Source organism: Eptatretus burgeri, chromosome 10 (assembly GCF_056783735.1).
Source record: "Eptatretus burgeri isolate ZD-2024b chromosome 10, Ebu_testis_v1, whole genome shotgun sequence".
Lineage (NCBI taxonomy): Eukaryota > Metazoa > Chordata > Myxini > Myxiniformes > Myxinidae > Eptatretus > Eptatretus burgeri.
Genome location: NC_140970.1, coordinates 35,166,006 through 35,191,086, shown reverse-complemented (window position 1 = coordinate 35,191,086; position 25,081 = coordinate 35,166,006). Strand labels below are relative to the sequence as shown.

General features: G+C 41.6%; 1 protein-coding gene across 1 annotated transcript in view; it reads left to right on the top strand.

Annotated features, from left to right (window-relative positions):
• LOC147018306 (lipoma-preferred partner homolog) overlaps positions 1 to 24,307 on the top strand; it is an 84,329-nt gene extending 60,022 nt beyond the window's left edge. The window contains exons 4-11 of the mRNA XM_085897847.1: positions 270 to 386; positions 3,277 to 3,748; positions 3,834 to 4,384; positions 4,496 to 4,661; positions 4,868 to 5,037; positions 5,584 to 5,762; positions 15,359 to 15,479; positions 21,847 to 24,307. Of these exons, the coding sequence (XP_085753973.1) occupies positions 270 to 386; positions 3,277 to 3,748; positions 3,834 to 4,384; positions 4,496 to 4,661; positions 4,868 to 5,037; positions 5,584 to 5,762; positions 15,359 to 15,479; positions 21,847 to 21,978 (1,908 nt within the window). The 3' untranslated portion in view covers positions 21,979 to 24,307. The remainder of the gene's footprint in view (positions 1 to 269; positions 387 to 3,276; positions 3,749 to 3,833; positions 4,385 to 4,495; positions 4,662 to 4,867; positions 5,038 to 5,583; positions 5,763 to 15,358; positions 15,480 to 21,846) is intronic.
• The last annotated feature ends 774 nt before the right edge of the window (positions 24,308 to 25,081 follow it).

Genomic DNA, 25,081 nt, shown 5'->3' with positions numbered 1-25,081 from the left:
AAACGATAAATGTATAAACAGGCGAGCATTGGGTGGCTTTGACACCAACTCTGGTATTCTTCACCCTTTCTAAGTTGGCTCACTGCAGCATGACAATAAAAATGCATTATCACAGCATCCTATTAGCAATTCCATTGAAGCGATATCAGTATCAAGTCCATTGCTTTGAATGGGTATGTGTTTGTGCTTTGAATTGGAATAGATCGAAGCATGCTGCCAAAGGGTATTGATTGCATCTTCCTTTTCAAAACGTAAATTCCTGACCCAAGGGTGGACTACGGAAAGCTGGATATCACCGGAGCAATATTGATGCTGAGATTGACAGCCTCACAAGCATGCTTGCAGATATGGAGAATGATGACTCTTTCACTTCTCGTCCCCAGCAGGTTAGGCCCATCTCTGCTTCCCTTTGTGACCTTCCCTGTTCTGGCTCTCCATTCTGCGGTCCCATCCTTCAAAAACATTCTTGCCCTTTGCCCCTCTGCATGCCTCTTGCCTGCTTCCCATCCAACAAGGCATTCAAACTTTGCAGACATGTTGGGGGTTACAAAGTCCTTGAAACATGTAATGCCAAGAATTCCTGATGCATGTGTTTTGGTTGCTTGTTGGGTATTTAAATATATTTATATTTTGGATATTTGATCCTTTTTTTCTGTTTTTTTTTTTCTTCTTCTTTCCTTCCATCAAAGTAAACTTATTAGTGTGCAAAGGGAAGATTGCTATTGACTGCAATTTGCAATCTGTCGAAGCATGTTGTTCTCATTTTCAGTGATCTCAGGCTCATGGAGGAGCTTGTACATAGCTTACGTACAGGGCAAGAACATCACAATTATTATTTTTTGAATACCAAGGATAATTACTCTAGAGAAGCTCCACATTATAGGGGTTTTTGACATTGGTTACCAGTCTCATAAGTTGTGTGTTCAGCTATGAATACCAGACAAGCCAAATCATCTGATTGTATGATTGAACCGAATCCTATACACTCGGCATTGGGAACCTCCGGCCGGGAGGATGGATGCGGCATGGTTTGATCAGGCCCGCATGGTGATATTTCGTTCACCATTTTAAGTAGCTCTTGCGTAGAAAGGACTGGCAGGATAATGTGGAGGTATGCAGACTTGCCTCTGAGCTGTCTAGCCTGGTTTTGAATGTCTACGCAGCTATAAACTGCCATCCTGGTGTTTGCCTCCTTGGATGGACATTAAACTAGGTGTCCCATTTGTTGGCTGGCATTGAAGACCCTCCGGTGTCCTTCATGAAGAGAAGGCGAGCTATCGCCGGCATCATGAACAAATTACAAAATCTTGCACTTTACGTGGAGTATCCTGCATCAGAATGCGTCCAAGTTGCAGCCCCAAGCGGCATAGCCAATGAAGCCGCCTCGGAAGATCTGTGCAACTAATGATGCAAGGAGGAAAAATGAAAAAAAAACAAAAAACGATTATAACTTCTTTAATCCTCGTAAGTTGTATGTACCCATCGTCACGGCTACAAGCGATTAGCATCAGTCTTGTCAGGGAGTGAACAAGAAGACAGGAAGGCATCCACACATGTGCTCTGTTTCTTAGTACCTCGTTGCCAGTGTACAACCTTATTGTTTGAGATTAAAGAGTGAGAATATGAATTATTTTGTTTACCATTGCCTTTTTTGAAAACTGTCAAGTAATACAGACTTTTTTTTTTTTAATCAAAGGCATTCTTTGTGGTTTGGGATTGAAAAGTGATGAAATAAGTGAATAATTTGTTTTATCCACTGGCTGTGGTTGATTAAAATGGCTCGCATTAAAAAGTGGAAAGTTGACTGAGTGCCATGCATTTCAAGAAAGGTGGACAAGTGAGTACTTCTTTGTAAAGATGTTCAGCATCTGTGTCTGTTGTTTAAAAATACAACCTGAAGACATTGCTCATGCAAGCTATGTAAATTGCAAAGATCAACAAATAAAATGAAAGCACTGAAAATTATTTTTGTACAACAAACACATTTTCACAAAAAGAAGCACAGAGGTGGAACACACATACTGCTCGTTATGTAGCATTTTATTTATTTTGTAAGATTGCGTGGCAAATTTGTGAAGGAATGCATCAGTGAAGTGCTAAACATACTTTTCCCAGAAAAAAGACGTAACGAGAAGTTGATGGCGTACAGCCGTGTCAGATTGCTTTGATATGTCTGATGACTACTATTGTGAAGCATGTTGGCTTCGCAAGGGAAATATCCTGAAACGATTTTTAAAGATGAAGTGCTTGTGTTCATGGAAGTGAAGGTAAAAATCAGTGCCAGAATTGACGTGATCGGTGGCCTTGCGATCTTGTGTTCTTGGTGGACATTGCAATCCACTTTGAACACAAAGGTTCAAATCAATTGTAAGGTCATTTCAAGCTAAACTTCGTGGGAAAGTCAGTGAAGAAAACACAACACCTGTTACTTCCACATTTTGACGAGGTGTCTTGCACAGAAGAGTCGTCATCATTGAGCATCGCTTTTTTTTTTGAAGAGATCTGCTGATGTTGGTGTTTGGGATTCAAGTGTTCAGATTTTTGCTTCACGATTCTCTGCTGTTGTCGACGCTGTTCCAGAACAGTTGCAAATGGAGATTAATGAGCTTCAAGAAATTGATTAATCTATCTTGGGTTTAGCAACATGAACACAGTTGACTTTAACAAGACTCTCCTGCTCAAAGAAGACATCCCACAACTGTCGGCTCCTGCAAAGACAGTTGCTTCATTCTTCGGGAGCACCGAGCTCGGTGAACAGTTTTTCTCTCAATTAAAGTTCACGAAGTTGAAAGTGCGATCAAGGTTAACAGACAAACACCATGAAAACGAACAAGAACAGCAACAACAAAATAGTATTCTGCATAACTTGAAGACGCTCATCAAAAGGAAGCAAGATTGGAAATCATGTCCTTCCCTGGATATGATTTCCTTTGTTACTTTTGCTTAGTTTGCATCAAGAATCAGGATGTTTAATTGCATTATAATAATTTTTGTATGTGCAGTAACAAGTTAGAATGATTGGTTGCATTACTCATCTGTGTGTGCTGTTTAAATTACTATAACAAATCACTAAGCATATATCTGGCCTACACCAAGCTTAACAATAGCTATTACGGCCCTCAGACTCAAAGTTCCCCAACCTCTGCTCTACACTATCTACAGAAAAAAAGAAGAAGTGTATTTCTGGTTTGTCACACTTTATTAGGGGTATGGGTCTTTGTTCAAAAGTATTTTAAGATGTTTATTTGAATAAAAAGGTTCCCCATTTCTCTACAGAGCTACTCCAACACTCAACCCGCAATCCCCTCACCACAACCAAGTCAGCCATCGGGTCAACGTTCAGCAACTGCTGCTCTTTTTGCAACACCCAAGGTTCCACCGGCTCCAGCTTCCTACTCTAATGGGAAGCCTCGTCTGCAACCTATCCCTGCCTCTTACTCCACAGCCCTTGCCCGCCCCCCGCCAAATGTGCAGGTTAGAACAGCCCAGCCAGGGCCAGTTTATGGAGGGACATCTCCCAGGCAAGCTGAACAAATATACAGCCATCCTGGTAGCCAAGGCGTGGGCCGGCGACTTAGTGATGGGACTCCCCAAGGGCGATCAGGAGTGGAAGCAGGTGTTTATAGCAGGCCAATAGGACCACCGCAGAGCCAAGGGCAAGCTGGAAAGGTGGTTGAGTCGGGCACGATGGGAAGATATGTTGATCCAGCATTTGCACAGCGGAGTCCAGAGCCACCTTACCCAGCAGGTTATATTTTGTTTTTGTTTGTTATGATAAAATTGTCTTATTTCAACTTCCGAAGAGATTTGCATAATTCTGTTTATTCTTCCAGGCTGTGCTCGTTACACTGAGGCAAGTCATTCTCCAGGAGTGATGGCGAGGCCTAGCGAGCAGGCATTTGCACGCAAGCCAGAGTTTGAGTACTCTGGACTTCCACGCCAAGGTCATGTTCCCAGCTATCATTCTTCACAGCCACAAGGTGCTGGTTATTCCATTGGGCAGCAACAGGCCTCAATATATACCCCAACTCATCAAGGTCCAAGCTATCAGCCGACTCATACACAAGCCCCAGTCACGGGATATGCTTCTGGACAGCATCAGCTACTAAACTATCCTCAGCAGGCTCAGAGCCCTCGTTACCAGCCTTCTCAGGTCCCAGTTTCAAACTACTATTCAGGCCATCCTCAAGCATCAGCCCATGGACAGGCCTTGCTGTACACTCAGAACAAAGGACCTCCATACCAGCCAAACCAAAATCCTACCCAAGTAATGGGTCACATCCCTGGCCAACCCTTGGCTTCGACCTACTCGCAGGTCCAACCCCGGAAGATGCCCGTCACAGATGACATTCCTTTGGCTACAGGGCTCGCAATGAAACCACAGGTAATAATTTATGTGGCCTTGTTCTTTGCTTTCATTAAATAATGGTTTCTTGTCACACTCAGTCCATTATCGTTTGAAAACGGTGTGCGTTTGTGTCTTTGTGTTTTAAAGCCTGGATTTAGACAGGGTGAAGGACAGCCAATCGGGGGCACGGGCCCCAGTGGGGATTATGCGCAGCATGCCATGCAACCACCAGGGTATCTGGAAGATGAAGTGGATCGTCTTACAAAGAAGATGCTTCAAGACATGAATCACCCTCCGCCTGATGATTATTTTGGTATGATCACAGGCAGGAGTGTGATTGATGCATTGTTTGTAATTACAACGACTTTGTGTAATTATTATGGATTTCTTGGAATTTTTCATGTAATGCAATAACTTTGTTTTCAGTGCCTAAAGATTTACATGCCAATATTGTCTGATATTTGATCGTGTAATTACCTTGTCAATTCGACCACAAGCCAACATGCTATTATATTGCAGGGAAGTGTGCACGATGTGGGGAGGATGTAGTTGGCGAGGGTAGTGGCTGCACTGCTATGGACCAGGTGTTCCACGTTGATTGCTTCACGTGCTTAAACTGCCGTGAACGTCTCCGAGGGCAGCCATTCTACAGCGTGGATGAAAAGGCCTTCTGCGAAGCATGCTACATTGTAAGAAACAGCTTGGTTTTCTTAACGTGGTTTTTCCTGATTCTTTCCAATCAGTTGACAATTATCTATTTCCAGTGGATTGGATTTGGACCTGAATTTAAATGTACATGTTGACTAAAATTTTGATGTCATAGCTGTTCCTTTTTTGAGCATCTCAAAACACAATTCTACCAATGTCCTAGATGTCACATCCTTGTTTGCTGAACATGCCCTTTCTGCTTTTTATTTATTAAAAAAAGATCAGATTTGTATCTTCAGAATTTCCTTTTTTTTTCTAGTTTGTTGACTTCTGTTGGATTGTTTTGTTGTGGAATTCCAAATATTTAATGTGTGGCAATTTTTCAACAAGGGGATGTAAATGTTTGGTTTCTCCAGTGTTCTACCATGATTCCAGTTCTTTATATTAATATAAGCATGTTCTTCAATGTAAAATGTGTTTTGTATGTATATATTGATGCTCTTCTGCCTTGTCCCTAAACCATTCCCTTATTCTTTCTCCTCTATTTTTATTTTATCTTTATTTTTTTAACTTGCATTCCATCACAGGACATTCTGGAGAGGTGTTCAGTCTGCTCTCAGCCCATTATGGACCGTATCCTGAGAGCGACTGGGAAAGCTTATCACCCACAGTGCTTCACCTGCGTTGTCTGTCACAAAAGCCTTGATGGTGTTCCCTTTACAGTTGATGCCACCAATCAGATCCACTGCATTGATGACTTCCACAGGCAAGTCTTCTCTTTGCTATATCTATCATTTATATGATAGGGATTGTCTACAGCACAATAGGAAAGGGGGGGGTGGGGTGGGTGGGGAGTGGGATTCTGGGAGAGCATGTAGGGTTGGATTGGGAATTGTCTGGTCAGGGAAGGGTGGGGTAAACAAAATTAGTTTAATGTTGTGAAAATATCCCAAAACTTGGTTGGACAACACTGTATACGAAGCTGTAATTCTCCAAGTCCAAAAAGAGCATTGAAGTTTTAAAACAACATGTTTTCAGTGATACCAGTTCCATGTTCTGATTGTCAAAGGTCATCAACCATTGTAAGTTCATCTGAGTAGCATGAACAATACTCTCCCCCCCCCCCTCCTTCAATGTAACCTTTTCACAGAACTCCCCCCGCCCCTTTATTTTTCTATTTATCTTGTATATTATAAACTTAATGAATCTGCATGCATATGAAGCCTTCAAACCCATTGGCTGGAGAGCTGGCTTGACTCCACACACAAAGATAGGACCACTGGACCTCGAGCTTATCGGAACCATGGCCTAATGTTGTAACCCAAATTTGGTAGCATTCTGACTGGTGGGTCTGGAGAAGATTTTTGAAGAAATTTACGAAGTTGGCCATTTTGACCCACTTAAAGGCATGTGACCGGAATGAGCTTTGCAATTCCCGTTAAAAGTCAGGAGAGAAATGTTGCTGCAAAATTTCAGCTGGATTGGCTCAGCGGTTTGGCCAGAGAAGTTGAAATGGGAGACGGACGGACGGACGGTGCGTGATGACTTTACTTTTTCTGGAATTTAAATTCTAGACAAGCTAATAATTGTCATGAAGAAAATTGTTCCTCTTCCATGTTGATTTTCTGTTAAGCATAGTATATATATGTATATATATATATATATATATATATATATATATATATATATATATATATATATATATATATATATATATATATATATATATATATGTCCTTGAAACAAGACCCTATATTTGACATTGCAGTAGCATGAAGGAGGGAGCAATGCTGGCTGAATTTATTTTATTTTATTTTATTTTTAAAGGTGATTGACTTTCAGATCTGGCAGCTTTATGTAATCCCCCCCCCCCCTTTATATAGGAGCACCCACCTGATGTCAAATACATGCTATGAATACTTTCTATACTCTATAGCAACACAGATATTGCTTTTGATGGAATTACACCTGATTCCATTGATACAAATGGTTAATTTGTGTAGTACAACTAATGAAAGAAGATAACAAAGCAATTATATCTTTTATTTCAATGTATATCTAAATTACAGAGGTGGAATGAAAGTTTCTAGATAGTCACGCATTGAAACGGAGCAGTAGGAATATACTTTGAGTTTGCATTCATTAAATTGAGATGGTCTTGTTAATATATCAAGGCATTAACATATTATACCAAATGATTAAATTACAACCATTCAGTTAAACACATACACTTTGAACATTTGATTGTAACACACCAAAATTACGATGATCGCAATGCCAAGCCACACATATCTGATCAACATATTACACATCCACTTCATGCTTCAGTATAACTAAAGTACCATATGTATCTCAGTGTGAGAATTAATGTTTAAATACAACTGTGTGCACAGGATAGTCGTGAGAAATCTGATATTATTCAGTAATATAAAATACAAACATTCTAGAGATTGAAATATCAAGATACGTTGCTGAAATTTGGAACATATTGCTTTGACGTTTTTGTTTTTTTTTTGTTTTTTTTGTATACCTTGTCGAGGCTTGTGTGAGAGCGAACACACAATGCACAGCAAGGGGGGCATGAGACAAGAGGGGAGGGAGTGGGAAGGACAAAATAGTGGGGAACAGAGACATTAGGAGATCTGTGGAAGGGAGAGGGATGGGGTGGGGAACATGGGGAATACAAGATGGACATTACAGGGACTTTCAGGAAGGAAAGCAGGGAATTTGAAGGAGGTGGACTTGGGTGGATTATCGGGGGTAGAAAAGATCGAGGATTTGGATGGGGGATGATAAGAGGTGCTGGTGAACAGCTGTTTTGAAGGCCTGGAGGGAAGAATGGGATTCAATAGAGTGAGGGAGTTTATTCCAAAGGCGGGAAAAAAGAGGAATGAAAAAGTGAAGGTTGAGCAGTGATTCGTGATTTTGGTAGTTTTACCAGAAGGGGGTTGATGGCGGACCTTGAGAGCCCTATGGAAATGTGGTGGGGACAAATCGCAGAGAGAGCAGGGGGGCGAGACTGGAGAGGAGACGGTAGGAGACAGAAAGACCACCGACCAACCTGCGGTGAATGAGTGAGAGGCCCAAAGACTCAGCTTCATTGCGGGAGATGCCGATGATCTTAAATGCCCTGGTTTCTACAGCGTGAAGCCGAGAAAGGTGGGAGGCAGGAGCACCAGCCCAGAGGGGAGAGCAGTACTCCATCAGGCTACGGACAAAAGCTTTGTATGTGGTCAGGAACTCAGGTGGGCCGAGGAAGGACTTTGCACGACGGAGGATTCCCAGTCGGTGACTGGCTTTGGAGGCAAGGTTTGAAATGTGCCTTTCCCAGGAAAGATCATGGCAGATAGTGAGACCCAGAAGCTTGAAAGAAAGGACTTCTTCCAGAGGATGGTTGAGAAAGTGGATTGGGGGGGGGGGGGGTTCTAAACAGTCCTTTCAAAGAGACATAGTGAGAGTGTGAGATTTGTCCGGACTGAAAGACATGTTCCACGTGTTGGACCGGTTTGTGATTTTATCCAGATCTGCAGTGAGCAAAGAAGCTGCTGCTTGCCGGTCTGAGGGATGACAGATGGTACGGCAGAGGGTGGAGTCATCAGCAAAGAGATATAGAGGATTTCCCAGAGAGTCGGAGAGATAATTGATGAAAACCAGAAAAAGAACAGGGCCCAGAACGCTACCTTGAGGAACTCCAGCCTGCACAGGAAGAGGGGATGAAAGAACTCCATTTAGGGCCACACGTTGACTGCGAGAGGAGAGGAAGTCTGCGAGCCATGAGTGGAGATGGCCTTGGATACCATAGGAAGAGTTTGGTGAGTAGTGCAGGGTGCCAGACTGTGTCAAAAGCACGTGATATGTCCAGGGATACGGCACGGATTTCCTGTCTGGCATTGAGGACCTCCATCCATTGATGGGAGAGCAGAAGCAGCATATCCAGGGTAGAGTGGCCTGGTCTGAAACCAGATTAATGATCGGAAATCAAGCCATTGGAGAAGAGGAAGGATTTGATGTCTGAAGCGATGATGGATTCCATAACCTTGCTGATGATTGGGAGAAGGCTGATTGGTCTGTAGTTGCAGGGATCTGTTTTTGCACCTTTTTGTGCAGGGCAGTGATATTTGCTGATTTCCAAGCAGATGACAGATGACCTTGAGCAAATGAGAGGGTGAATAGAACAGAGAGAGAGTGAGCAAGAGCAAAAGAGCAGGCTTTGAGGACACGTGGGCTGATGCCTTTTGGACCGGTTGCAGAGTCTGAGTCGAGGTTTGACAGCAAGCTCTCCACCTTGTCAGGAGAAAAGGACACAGAGTCCAGGAACAGTTGGTGCGACTGGGTAAAGTGGGTAGAGAAAGTGATGGGTTTAGGACACAAGATTTAGCTGCAAACACCGAGTTTAGGCATTCAGCCTTTTGACGTGTGGTATCTGCAGTGTGGCCATTTGAGGTAAGGGAGGGGATGGAGGGGGAACATACACCAGAAACAGATTTGATTAAACGCCACCAGGACTTTGAGGAGGGAGAGAGGTTTGAGTGTTCAGACTTGAGATGAGAAAGATGTTGTTTTCCGGCTGTCCTGAGGGTGGATACGCACTTGTTCCGAGCTTTATGGAAGGAACTGAGATTGCCTTCAGTTGGGTTTGCTTTCCATGAGGCAAAGGCAAGCTGTTTCAGGACAACTGCCTCGCCACAAACTTCAGTAAACCAAAGGCGGGAGGAAGGGTAGGATAACTGAAGACGAGACGGGATAAATCTGTGCATGAGGGAGAGCAAGTTTCTTTGAAAGAATTCCCAGGATGAGTTGATGTTGGAGAAAGTAGTGATAGGAGACCAGTCCATAAGTTTGATGGCTGCTCGGAGACCCTGCCAGTCGGCTTGAGTGAAATGCCAGACTCGACGGCGGTGAGGTGGTTCTCTGATAATAGCCAGAGGGATGTCCACTTTGACAAGGACGTGGTTAGAAGAATCGATTGGAGCGAAGGAAGAGCACCAGATATTGTCAGGAAAATTTGTCAAAATCAGATCCAGAAGAGATGGAGTACCATTGCTTGAGATCCGGGTCGGGAAGTTGACCGATTTAGTCGCAGAAAGCTTTTGCTGAGGTGCCATGACAGGTGAGAGAGGTACCCACACCAAGCCAACTGGCATGATGACAATTAAACCTTCAAAGGATTTATTTCTGAAATTTGTAGCCAGTAGAAGCCGAAAAACTAATTTTCAGTCCCCATGTTAAAGTTTCACACAGAGAAACCATCCCATATACAGGGAGGGGTGCTTTGTGCCCCCCTTGATTGTATGAACAAGTTGCAAAATGAGCATTAACATGTCAAAAGAAACGCAAAGTAGTTTGCTCGTGAACTCTCATCACTCAAAAAAATATATATAAATTTTAAAATTAAAAAAAAAAACTTCCTTCCCATCAGATTTATCTTCATCCTTGCAGACTTCCTCATTGCTATCATCCCTCATGTTCATACACGTTAGTGGTTTACACATTTCTATGCATGGTCCATTCAGCAAGCAGCTACACTCTGGAAGCTGGCAGATGTGTTTGCATTTGCACGACATAAACTGGAGAACAGCATCTGGAGTGGGCAAACCCTCCATCCATTTATGGTAAGCTTCCTGGCATCATCCATCCTTGTCCATCAGCTGGATCTGGAATTGATGGAGATTTCTCTCGACCTCTATGCCAAATTGCTGTTTGATAGCTCTGAAGAAATGCATTTTCAGACAATAAGCACATGGAGGCAGTTGACCTGATTCTATTTCACCTTTCTTCACCAGGAAAAGCTTATGGTGTAATTCATCAACAGTGCTGATGGATGTCTAACCAGCATACATCTGGATTGTAGAATAAAGCTCATTGGATAACTTCCACTGTTGTCCAAGTTGGATAAAGAGATATTGGTATTCCTTGCTCTTTGAAAGTAGTTTGAATGCACTAAGTTTTCCTTTCCCACCAAAGGCACTTTCTGTGTCACACCTGGTTGTGCTTTGCAAACATCCTGTCCAAGAGCCGCTGCTACTCAGTGATGTAAATGATTTGCTAATGTGTTTTGGTCCCCCACCTAATGGACAGAGGGCAATTTATGCTCTCATTGAAAGTCTTAGAACATCTGTGCCCTCTGCTACAATGATCACTGACTGTGACTCACCTGCTGCATGGTGAGCAAGGAGCAACATCCTAGTTTCTGCTTCTTCTTGGGTCGATTCCAAAACACCAACGGAGAACATTGTGCTCACTCACTTCATCAAATTTAAAGTATGCACTTACACATGTGACAAACAGCTTGGTAGTATTCAGTTTCTCTCGTATACTGGGCTGTTTCCAGTCCTCTACAAGAAAATTGATCAGATTTGTTTTGCTTATTAGATATGAGAGCAGACATCGCCATTGTGTAGTCTTGTGACCTCTGGCGATGTTTTTGAAGAGGACTCTGTTGTCAGATCCTCAGCTGAGCCTCTCAGCATTTTTGATTGAATTATCTGAGTACACATCAAACACAACATCAATGCGTTTGCCACCATATCCAATATGCAGCAGTGAAGAAAACAACAATTCTGATCGGTCTCCAAAAGTTTGGTCGTCACCATGCATTTTCTGAACTGGGACCATTCCATCAATGATGTATGTGGATGGACTTGGGATTGATTCTGCAAGTGGAGCAAATCTTTCAATGTGATGTGCTCGTGCAGCTTCATTGGTCTTCTTCAAGGTGGCATCACTATTGGCCAGATACCCCAAGGCGATGAGCCAAGAGGATGTTTTAAATCATTTTTGCATCTGAAGATTCCTATTTGTAAGAAAAGCAGATCACAAGCTTTTTGGTGCTGAGTCCTTGCTGGAAATTATGGTCTTTTGTTGCTTGTACATTTGATGAAAAGGTTCTCAACTTCTGTTTAGTTAATGTTGCACTGAAGTCTGTGCTGTGCTCCTCAATTCCTGTCTGATAAGCTACTTCCCCCTTCTCCTTTGCCATCATAACATCTGTGCTTACTTCAGTTGAAATTGCTCTACCAGTAGAGATGCTTCCAAGACCTTGAGGAAAGATGAAAATGTATGAGTAATAATCCTACACAGTGGCATCATTTCAGATTTTTTAAGGTGGGAGGAAAAGGTGGGGGGGGGAGGAATACAGGTTCTATTTAGATTATAACAAGATAATGACGTAAATAATTTAAACACAATACAAAATATACTTGACTTGGGGTGTGGGGGAGAGATGCCCCCTCCCCCCCTCCTCCACTCCCACCAACCCCAAATAATGCCACTGATCCTCCATGGTATGTCCAATGTGCACTGAAAGAGTTTTAGTGATGCTATAGGTTGATTAGCATTATTAGTTATATCTGTGAGACAAGTTTGATAATTTAGCAACATGGTGATCCGAGTTTGCTGATATCTTGGACCATAAACGAAGAGCCAATTTTTAGCATTTTGAAGAACTAAAGTCTTTGTGACACTAAGCTGCCATTTTCACATGTTTGTCATCTATGAGAACTATTAAAAGTAACAATAGTCAGGCTCATGGAAGAGCAAGGTAGAACTGGCAGGGACAACGAACAGGAAGATGAGAAGAGAAGAGAGGGAGGGGATGAAACACTGGAACTATTAAGTAAAATGGTGGGTTAGGAAAGATTAAAGGGGGTAATAAAGATCATGGGTCAGAATTGGGGATGACAGATTTTATTTTATTTTTTTCTTGTATACACAGTCAAGGCTCGTGGAAGAGCTAGAACACTGAATGGATCAGGACCTAACAGAGACTTACAGAATAGTTAAAGGACAAAATAGAGGGAGACTGAGAAACTATAAGTGTGGGAGGGGGGAAGGAAAGGACTCTTCAGGTGGACAGGATGGATACAGACGGCAACGTTCAGGAAGGAAAAACTTGAAATTTGGAAGGTGGTGGACTTGAGGTGAGGGTTAACGGGGGTAGAAAATATGGTTTTGGATTGGGGATGACCTGAGATGGTGGTGAACAGCTGTCTTGAAGACCTGGAGGGATGAATGAGATTGAAGATAATGTGGAAGTTGGTTCGACAGGCAGGAACCATGATGAACAAATGGGTGGAGGTGAGCAGTGATCCTGGAAATGGTGCACTGACAGTGCACTGCTTGCTTGAAGAGTGAGACAGAACAGCCTTTGCAAGTTAGTTCCATAAACTGGAGAAGCAAAGAATAACAGTTATGTAGCCAAATTTGATCAACCATTCCATCCATCCATCCATTCCAGCATAACAGTCGGGTTGAGAGACAAAATGGAGAGACTTCCATGGTAAGGAATATGAGGACTAGGGGCTGGACGATATGGACAAAGAAGCAAACTCTCAGGAAGGAAAACAGGAAAGTTGGTAAGAGATGAGCTGGGGGAGAGTTAACTGGGGTAGAAAAGATCATGGTTTTGAATGGGGGATGATCTGAGATGGTGGTGAAGAGTGGGAAGTGGTGGGGTGGAGGAGGCAGAGCACATAAAGAAAAGAGGGTACAAGACCAGAAAGGAGATGATGGAATGCATACACCATTGGACCTGTCAGAGATGTGATGATGACAAGCCCAGAGAGTCAACTTCATCATGGGAGATTCCAATGAGCTTGAAAGCCTTGGTTTCTTGAGCATGGTGAGGCAGGGGTGCCAGCCCAAAAGGGAGAGCAGCACTCCATCAAGCTGTGGGAGAAGACCAATTGTAGGTGGATAAGGGTTCAGATGTGCCAAGGAAAGACTTTGCATAGTGGAGGAAGCCCAATCAGTGATTGGCTCTGGAGGCCAAATTAGAGGTGTGGTTTGACAAAGAAAGATCATGGCTGATAGGCCCAGAAGTTTGAGTGATTGGACTTCTTTAAGAGGATTGTTAAGGAAGGAAATGGGAGGGCTTGTTAGATGGTCCTTTTGGAGAGGGACAGTGAGTGAGTGGGATTTATCAGGATTGAAAGTCACATTCGAAGTGTTTTACCAGCTCATGACTCTATCAAGGTCTGTAGAAAGTGAAGTGGCAGCTGCCTGTCTATCTTTAAAGATGGAGGATGTTATGGCAAAGGGTGGAGTCATTAGCAAAGAGATACAGATTTTTCATTTGGGTGAAAATCTAAAACCTTTCAATTAAACTACTTTTCTTTTCTTTTTTTGTGAAGTGTGCTCCCCTTTCACAACAGAAAAGATTTGGTAAGTCTTATTTTATTATGTCCACCATGAGTGGACGGAGGTTGTTTTCACAACTGTCTGTCTGTGAGGAGGATATCTTAAAAAGTTATAGATGGATTTGGAAGAAACTTGGTGGACAGGTTGGGTGTGTGACCAGGACGAATTGATTTGATTTTGGTGAAAATCTGGATGTGAGAATTTTTTTTTATTTTTTATTTTTAAGTGATTCTTCACAATTGAGAGATGGGGCCAAAATGATATACTGTGCTGTATAGCATCATATCTCAAAAAGTTGTTGACCGATTATGGCAAAACTTGGATTATTTGGGTAGGTGACAAGAACAAGCCGATTTGATTTTATTCAGGTCCGGATACAGATCCGGCTATCAGCAGTATACAAAACGTAAACTTTTCAGCCTGGCAGAGGTATACGCTCTACCAAGTGCCGTTCTAGTTTACAAAGTGCTTCCAATCCTAAAATTATTTGTTGTTCCAAATATGAAAGATGTGCTTCGTCATTTTCGAGTAGAGGCTGGGGCAGATGGGATACAAACACCCTGCCGGGTCGCTGCCAGTTTGGGGCTAGTAACACGCGGTAATCGAGGAAGCATGCAAGAAAAAAGAAAAGAAAAGAGGTCTTGTCAGAAATAAAAACAAAAGTATTCAATAAAGTCTTGTTGAAAATGACCAATCCAGTGGAAGAATAAGAGATCTGTCATAAGATGGGTCTTTTGGTACCATGTGGATGTGTGAGAGGGAGTGATTGTCAAAGAAGGCAGCAATTAAAAATGCTTCCTGCTTCAACATAGTTTGGCACAGTGAATGTGAAGAACTTGGGTTTTGACAAAAGGTCATAATGAAGACTAATTAGTCATCCCAGGGTGTTAATATTTTGGGGCACCAATTTTAAGAGGTAGGGGCATGTGCTCTGTTGTTCCTTTCAAAAGAGAGACCATTATGTGCAACAAATTGATAATTAAAGTGGGGCCTGTGGTACGATGTGTATTGAGCTAATTTCCTCATCTGTGTTTTTATGAGATGGATGCTTCCACACAGCTTTAACTGAAACAAAATCGTTTATTTGTAGATTATCCTCTGTTTTTGGAAGTAGTAATAGTAATGCTGCTTGTTTTGCCTATCCAGCATCCTGTAAAGGTCTTTCACAGGCTTCTCAGCATGTTAAGGTTTCAGCATTTGTTTGTATGACATTGATATTTGCAGAAAGTTTGCACCGCGGTGCTCTGTTTGCCATGAAGCCATTATGCCCGAACCGGGACAGGAGGAGACTGTGCGGATTGTGGCACTGGATCGCAGCTTTCACGTGCACTGCTACAAGTGTGAGGTGGGTACAGTAAGAGTCAGGCATGTCCAAGGTGTTCTTGTGAAATTTTTATATTGTGTATTTATATTTGTGAATTATATTGTGAAATTTTTTTATGTAAATGCAAGTCCATGGAAGAGGTAATTGGCAGAGGGGTGGAGGGAAACAGGTGGGCAAAGCTGTGTAAATGGCATTGGTTGGTGGCATTGTTTAAGGGCAAATGATATATATATATATATATATATATATATATATATATATATATATATATATATATATATATATATATATATATATATATATATATATATATATATATATATATGCCAGTAGGTGGCGATGGGTCGCCGAGCATGGAAACTATAAGATATAGAGCAAAATTGATGTCATATAGCGGATAGGGAATCACCTTAAGATTATGCATATCAAATCTCATCCAGTTCCATCAACTGATAATTACTCGGTATCCATTTGAATGAAAAGTACCGAAAATGCGGTTTGAAATCTGAAATCCCCAAAGTTCGAGGGGGTGCTGTGGGTGAACAAAGATCAAAATCGAAAATCCGGCTCGATCGTTTGTGCACAATGTATTCCAGACGATTAGTGTGAATTTTCATGACCATCCGACCATAACCAGAGGAGGAGTAGCATTTGGCGCGAAGGCACCTCCAGCTCTCGCATATTATCGTTTTTTGCACTAATTGACATTTGACCCCTGACCAAAGCAAAATCGGTCAATATGTCCTGAGGCAAAGTTGTAGTACTCATTGAGTACCATGAACCTGCAAAGTTTCATTCGTATTGATGCACTCACCTGGTCGCTAGGTTGCCTTCAATTTTCGCGCATACCCTAATTGTAGGAGGCGCTGCGGGTAAAGTGTTCCATATATCACAAAAACCGGAAAATATTTGATAGAGCATCACCTGTAGATCATTGGTGCCAAATTTCATAACCCTACGTGGGGTAATGGCTTTCAGAATTGATTTCGCGTGAACGGTACTGATTTTGAAGGTTTTTCGGTTGTTGCTGGTTACCAAAGCGTCCCTCGCAACCATCACAACTTCCAAAGCACTAGGTCATAAGATGTACCTACCACCCGAGTTTGGTCAAAATCCGCCCACGTTTACTACTAATTATGCTGATGACAAACGAACAAACATCCAAACAAACAGAAAGAATTACTGACAATAAGGGTCACCTATTTTGGCGACCCAATATATATATATATATATATATATATATATATATATATAGTTGTTATATATATATATATATATATATATATATATATATATATATATATATATATATATATATATATATATATATATATAGTTGTTATATATTGACTTGCAAAGGTGCTGGGTCCCTCCTCGCACCCCACACCCACTGCCTCTGGACTCTCACCCCTTCCCCCAGGGATGGATTAATTTTACTTTTGGCGCCCTTTAATATGATTCTTTTTATTAACAGTATATGTATGTGTACAGTGCACAATTTACACACATGGCACTTAACCTAATTGAGAAACCAAAATAAAAGTCGTTATATTTTGAGGCCCTTTCTCTATAAATTTTATTCATAATGCAAATAAGAGTACATTTTACATGATCTACACATATGATACTTTAGCCAATTGATAAAAGAACATCAAAGAAACTTCACATTGTATTTAGCTGTATGCAAAACCAAACCAAAACAAACTATACGTTCGGACTGTTCAGATGAATCAACGTTTGAAAGGACCATACAGCCTGGCTGAGACAAATTATCCGTGAATGATAGTCCAGGACTCAAAGTTGCTAGTCAAATGTCGAAAGGTGTATCGTGGTTTAAAATAAAAAAATTAATAAAAACCAATGTCACCCCCAGGGTGACCAGTATCTTGCCAAAATGTGAACATGAGTGACTTATTTATTCGATTAAAGTTACTCAAAAAATAAGGGTTTTGTCGACCTTGATGCTTGACCTTTTTGTGACCTTGACCTTTGACCTTTGACCTTGACCTTTATATTTTCGTACGGTTTATGGTATCTCTCCAGGACCGTTGTATATGAAATATCAAGAGATTTTGATGAGAACTGAGGAAATAAAATTTTCATGAAAATCGGTTTTGTCGTCATGACATCATAGCGTCAAACTTTTGACAGATCTGGAAAGCACTTATCAAGCGCTTTCATATGAGGTATTACTCGATATGGTATCTAAGATTTCAAAATTTGACCTTGGGGTCAAAAACTTTCGAACTCCAGCGCTAACCATGAAGGTCAAGGCGAATCGCCACCAAAAATTAATCAGCTGAGCGCCAGACCATGAACTATATTCCCATGAAGTTTGAAGACGATCCGATCAAAATTACTCAAAAAATAAGGGTTTCGTCGACTCCCCTGATTTGCGACAAAGTGACCTTGACCTTGAAAATTTTATGCACTGAAAGGGACCTCTATAGGACTCTGATATGTGAAGTTACAAAAATTTCCAATGATAACTGTGCTCTGCAGAGTGATCGATACGTGATTACAGACAAACAAACAAAAAAAAAAAAAACATACAAGCTGACTCACATATCTTGCAAAAACTTCGTTTTGACAAGATTAAGAAAAAGTAATCCTATAAAGTTTCCTTGCAATTAACCTCAGGAGCTTGGAGGAGGAAGCAACCATTACCAAGCATCTTGTAGAGCGCTCACCAACTGGCTTAAGCACTCCAATTAAATAGTTGATCACAAACTGCTGGCTTGGCAGGTGATTCACGATGTAAACGGTGAATATCAGGCATTCAGTGATTAGCACTTTATTATTATTATTTTTGTTACACTTGATGAAGTTACACTTTCGGCACATACCCTAATTGGGATTCACTAGATATCCCTTATTGTCGGGTTTTCCGTGTGTGTGTGTGTGTGTGTGTGTGTGTGTGTGTGTGTGTGTGTGTGTGTGTGTGTGTGTGTGTGTGTGTGTGTGTGTGTGTGTGTGTGTGTGTGTGTGTGTGTGTCTGCAACACGAGGCTCCACAGCACAAACCAGCAAACCGATGAAACTTGGCGAACAGGTGTCATATGAGCTGGGAGTGTGCGCGTTTGAGTTTCGTTGCTAAGGAACCACCCGTTGCTATGCAGCAGCTGAAAAACTGCGTTTTAAGAACCCAAACGGTAACTGACATAGTGCGGCTTCTATGATAGGTAGAGCGACTGGACCAACTCCTGCCTATTCCTTGCATCACCATCTAGTTATCGTGACAGCATAACGTTCCTCTATCACTCATAGTTTCCGAATGGCAGCCCTCCGAATGCGGAAAGGTGGTGAACCAGGGAATATGTTAAGTGACCTTGACCTCGGAAACCGTCGATGGCGGAACGTTCAAATTCGGTGTATGGATAGAGTTTAATAACTACTACAAAATTGAACCGCAGCATTTTTCCAGATTCGATCACCAAGGGTGTTGTGGCTGAAATACGCAAAATTCGAAAAAATACTTTTTCTCGACCTACATTCACTATTTTTAATACTTGTCCTACAGTTTTGAATGTGGAGAAACGAGACTTCTGAATTAAACACTTCGAGATATTTAGAAAATTTTACTTGAGCCGATTTTTGATTTAGGTTTTATTTTTCAAATGGTAGTCCTGTGAGGAGTGCCAGTTGGCAAAATACGCAAAAGGAAAATCTTGCCAGGCAGAGGAATAATTGTATGTGAACCAATACGTCTTGGCAATGAATCTTCGTCGGTGGATCGGTCAGAATGAAAAGCATCGTATCCAGCGCTTCGATCCTAGCAGATCCCTCGTCGCCTACCGGCTTGTCTTTTCTTCACTCGATATAATTCTCCGAACAGTAAAAAAAAGTTGAGTTCAAAGCTTTGGCGATTTGTAAAATATGGAGAAGGAGGGATCACAGATTTGCTTGCTCAAAGTAAATACGTAAATACACCGAGTTGTAAGAATCTGTAATTTCTTAAATTTTCAGATTTCACTCCTCTCCCTCTGTCCTCTCCCCTGCCCTCCCCTCCCTTCCCTTCGTCCTCTCCCCTCCATCCTCTCCCCTCCCTTCCCTCTGTCCTCCCCCTACATCCCCTCCCCTCCCTCCGTCCTCTCCCCCTCCCCTCCCTCCGTCCTCTCCCCCTCCCCTCCCTCCGTCCTCTCCCCCTCCCTCCCTCCGTCCTCTCCCCTCCCCTCCCTCCGTCCTCTCCCCCTCCCCTCCCTCCATCCTCTCCCCCTCCCTCCGTCCCCTCCCCTCCCTTCCCTCTGTCCCCTCCCCTCCCTTCCCTCTGTCCCCTCCCCTTCCTTCCCTCTGTCCCCTCCCCTCCCCTTCCTTCCCTCTGTCTCCTCCCCTCCCCTCCCTTCCCTCTGTCTCCTCCCCTCCCCTCCCTTCCCTCTGTCCCCTCCCCTCCCTTCCCTCTGTCCCCTACCCTCCCCTTCCTTCCCTCTGTCTCCTCCCCTCCCCTCCCTTCCCTCTGTCCCCTCCCCTCCCTTCCCTCTGTCCCCTCCCCTCCCTTCCCTCTCTCCCCTCCCCTCCCTTCCCCCTCTCCCCTCCCCTCCCTTCCCTCTGTCCCCTCCCTCCCTTCCCTCCATCCTCTCCCCTCCCCCACCCCCCTTAATATCTGTCAGTGAAGCGATGGGTTGTATTTGCGAGCTTATAATATTTTGTAATGAAAGCAGATCGCACAAAACGGTGTGAAGAAAAAAAGAATCTTTGCTTGCTTGCAGCATAAAAAAGTACCTCTTCGTTTGCAGCAACTGCCGACTTAATATAATACAGTGACTATTGGTATATGTACTGTATTTATATTATTTTGTAATGAAAGCAGTTCGCACAAAATGGTGAAAAAGCAAACTGTGTACGCAATGACCCAGAAAGGACCCCCTGTGGTCTGCATCACCATACCTTGCAAAAGCAGCTTGTAGAGCGCAGTGATCCCGTTGGTTAATTATTTTCATTGCGCTCTATGAAGTTCCACTTTCTGCACATTCCTTAATATTTTCTTCACTCAATATAATCATCCGAACAGAAGAAAAAGTTAGTTTAATGCTTTGCTTAAATTAATACACTTGGCTATAAAGATCGCTAATTTGTTAGAATTTTCAGATTTCGACACATTAAGTCCACGAGATCGGATTCTCAAATCCGATATATTTTGTCATACTTTAATTAGTCCGTGAGAGTGTATCGTGTTTCCAAGGCAAGACACATTTGAATCAATATGGCTGCGAAAACCCCTGTGAGATGAAGTTGGGCTGACCAAGGATAAGCCTTTCATGGAGATAAGCTGGGTAAATTTAAACATCCCTTTTGAAGATAACAAACAAACACCCAATTTTTGTTCATGCACTCCCTTGGAGTTCTTTTAGTTTGCATGCAAAGTTGGAGGCCCCTAGGTTTTCATGGTTTTGCCATTATGGAGGATGGACGGACGGACACACACACACACACACACACACACACACACACACACACACACACACACACACACACACACACACACACACACACACACACACACACACACGACATTTATTATAGATGTGTTGGAGCCAAAAAGGTAACTTTTTCTCATTGGCTTCAGGGTTGGTAATTGAGCCATCTTGATCATTTTTCCTTCGTGGTTGGAGTCGGAAAAACTCTTGAATGCATTGTAAAATTCTATATTTATCCAATATAAATATGCTTGCGAGAGGAATGAATGTCTAAACATTGTGGGTGATGTCATCAATGGTCAAAACCACAAATGGAAGTGAACATTATGCTCTGACTATAAATGGTGGTCTGCATGTGTTAACATATTTGGACCATCAAGCAAGTTTTTAGGCTGAAATACACTGATGACCGATGACCATTTATAGCACAAAGGATATTTTTTGGAATTGGAGCACTTTATTTGTTTTGGCTGTTTTTTTGTTTTTTTTTATTTTTGAAATGTCATAATCTGTAAAATCCTGAACCATAATAGTTTTTAGATTGAAGCAATTTAGTGACATTAATTTTTTGGGGCTGGCAAGATGGCTTTGAAGTATGCCCACACACCACGTATGCTGGATGATGCATCAATGTGTGTTGTTCATTTGGAAGGACATTGAGCCGGGAGATCTATCGGCCAGCATTAGTTACTTGTTGAAGTTGAAGATCCCATGGTATCTTTCCTAAAGAGTATGCCAGTTGGTGGTTGTCTGCACCCTTAAGAAATTCCTGCCACGTTCTAACATGAGGCCTCACCAGCCGGTACATTAAATACTTGGACTGGTGGTAGTAGTAGTAGTAGTAGTAGTAGTTGTTGTATGAAATTGTCTACTTCTGCTTCACACTTATTTTTGCTTTAGTATTATTATTATTACTTTTTCCTAATCTTGTGTATTCATATTGTGCTTGATCCTTGTATTCAACTTCATCCCTAGGACTGTGGACTCCTCCTCTCATCTGAGAATGAAGGGCAGGGATGTTACCCACTTGACTCGCACATCTTGTGTCGCAACTGCAATGCTCGCCGCATCCAGGCACTCTCAGCCAACATCACAACTGACCTTTAATCACCAACTTCGAATGCTGAATCTTTTGTCTTCAAAATTATTACAGCCTTTTGATATCTTTATACCTGAAATATCTGTTGTAATATTCCAATTGTAATTTGAATTTGCTGTTTGCTGCTACTTGTAGATTTAAACTGTAGCTTTTTCACTCTATTCCATAAATTTTCTTTTGGCATTGTCCTTCCCTAAAATGTGATTGCAATCCGTCTGAGCAAGAAATTGGGTTTTGCCAAACTGAGTGTGAACAAAAACTATTGATGTTTTAAAATGCATTTCGATCTTCCAAATCTGTTTGCGAAGTGCTACTTCACTAATGTATAGAAAGTGTGACTGATGTAAAAAGGGCTTAAAAATGGGACTTTTGGGAGATGATCATGGTGATTTCAATACACTCAGCCATGCATCGTTCAACATCTTTTGTGCCTCCTGCTAAACCCCAAACCGTTCATTAAAACTTGTGGTGTAGAGTTTTTTTTTTAATACATATAGCAAATTATGAACATAAACAAAGGTACGTACATGAGATTAAATGACAGCAGAATGGTGAATTTTCATTTGTTTTAAGCAATTGTGATGGTGAATGTTTGTTTATTTACCTGGCCATTGAGACAGTACGTTGTCTTGGTGCGTTCCTTCCTCCATAAGCTTTTCCTTGTTTTAAGCTTGTGAAGAGCTTGCATTCTGTGATGTTAAGCTTTGTTTTGTTTTTTTTTGTTTTTTTATATGCATCACAGGTGCCGTTTGTGTACAGAATTTATTTCTGCACATCCAAAATAGGTTAGTACAGGGTATCAGATTAGACTACATAACTGCTGTTTGAAGGCATCGCTTGAGTTATTCATGTAGACATTCCGTTTATTCATTGCATTACCTAGGACTATGGAAATTCTGTTTGACCTCCTCCTTTCTGCCTTTTTCTGCCTTTCTGATCGTTTGAGGAATTGATGTGTGCTTTACTTACACATAAATATCCAACAGGCTGCATAGTGTGCTGATGATTGAAATCACATTTGTTATCAATTTGTATGACTGAATAAAGTAGAATCAGTACTGCAAGTGGGGTGACAAACAACTCGCTACCCTTCTGCTAACGTGAAGCTTTTGATCTCTGTTCTGTCTCCATGTTTAAGTTTGGATTACAATACAAGTAATGGTGTATTCAGTACTGTTGGTTCTGGTCCACAGAAGATATGATTTGTTTTGCAACATCATTGGCTGTAGTTGTTCCTGCCTTCCAAGTCCTGCTGCAGGCCTTCACAACTTGACTTGCAAATCGAGATGGATAGTTTTGAAAAACACCTATCCACTTGCTCATCCCACCATATACAACTAGATTGACTAGCTCCTCTGCTGAAAACTTCCATTTGAATTTTCATTCCACTTATTCCAGTAATCCTAAGAATGGTAGTTGCTCTCAAAAAATGTTCATTACATAGAGCAAACCGTAGCTTGAGGACTGTGTAGTTTATTTTCTCTTATTTAATTTCCCTTAATTTTGCAGTGGGAGGGGTGGGGGTGAGTTCAAGTTGCATATTCTTTGAACTGCACATATTTTGCTTTTTATCACAAACATTGTTTCTTGAGGCATATGTTGCAAAAATGGCTTTGTTTTTCTTTACCATTTTTCATAAAGGTGCAAAAAAGTCTCGTACCCTATTTGCAGTATAAACGTTGCTGTCTGGATGATTAGAAGTATGTACAAGTAGTGTGCTGTCTGGATGATGACATATTTCTTTATTTTATTAATCATCACGCATCCATCTGTCAAACCTTTTTTTGTTTTGTTTTTAATATAACCAGCAAGTTATTGATCCTTTATAACTGCATATTTGTGACACTGATTTTTATTTTACCATTTTATTTTTCTAACCACCACAAGCAGACCAGGTGCTTTGTCAATGTGTTATCTGAATTAACTTTGATCTGGGTTTATTTCAGCATTTCATTTATTTTTCACCTTGCCTGCTTCATGTGATCTGGGAGAGAGGGGCAAGGAGGGGTGGGGGAGGGGAGTAAGGCGTCTCGGATTAGTTTTATAACTGATTCATATCAGTCCAGAAAACTGTTCTTGTAATGTGGGACTTGCTTCATTCTTCCTGGCTTTTTGGAGGTACATATACCGAGTTAGGTTGGAGTAAACCACATTTTATTTGGTTACACTACTCCACTTTCTGTTGGCAACTGCTCACTTTTAAATTGGAAATTGGAGCTGTTTGCCACAATATGGCCATCAGAAGAGTTTCACCAAAAAAAAAACTTTCCATTTTAATGGGAAAGTAGCTTATGTACACGTTTAAAGAGCTGTTTCTAATAAAGAATTAAAAACTTCCATCACAAGATATTTGTGCTTTCTGTGCAAAAAAAAAATGCTGAAATTTTTTTATGCCAAATATTGAAATGTACATATTTTTGATGTGTCCTGCTCCACTCCAAGCCTCTGCCCACCATGCGGACTGCTCCTGCTTGATGTCGCCCACTCGCACTCCCACTCTCCTCCCTCAGCCATGCATCGCCCGCTCTCCCATCATTCCCCCGGGCGCTCATCCTCACCTATACACATTATCGCTCAGATTCTCTGCAAAAGCCTCTTCCTTTTTTTTTATTATTGTACATTTTTATACAATACCCTTATCCTTCTGCAAAGCAGACAGAAGAGCAGCTGCATTTAACCTGATCTGGAAACGATTAGACTGTCATGGAATATGTCCTGCAAAATGTCTCACCCCATCGCTCAGAAAGGATCATGAAGTTAATCAAAATAATTTTTCTCATTTATAGCCCCATTTTCCAATGTGTGTAAAAAATAGTTCCCTTTTTGTAACTTCCTTTTATATTTTGCGACACATTTTTACCTGTTGCTTCGCTGACGGATTTAATCAAAAGACAGCATGTTGCACTACACAAACGTTCTGCTCTATTTACTCTATAATTTGCTCGAGGTCATCTTCCATCAGCCTGGAGGCTCACCAATATCACCTTCCTCAACCAACTTTGCTGCTTATAGATGACATTCAGTGTTGGATTCTTTGGTTTGAACTGAGTGAAATTAAGCATTTTGAAAATTTAGAATTATTCTCATTCAGTTTTCATCATCACCATAATG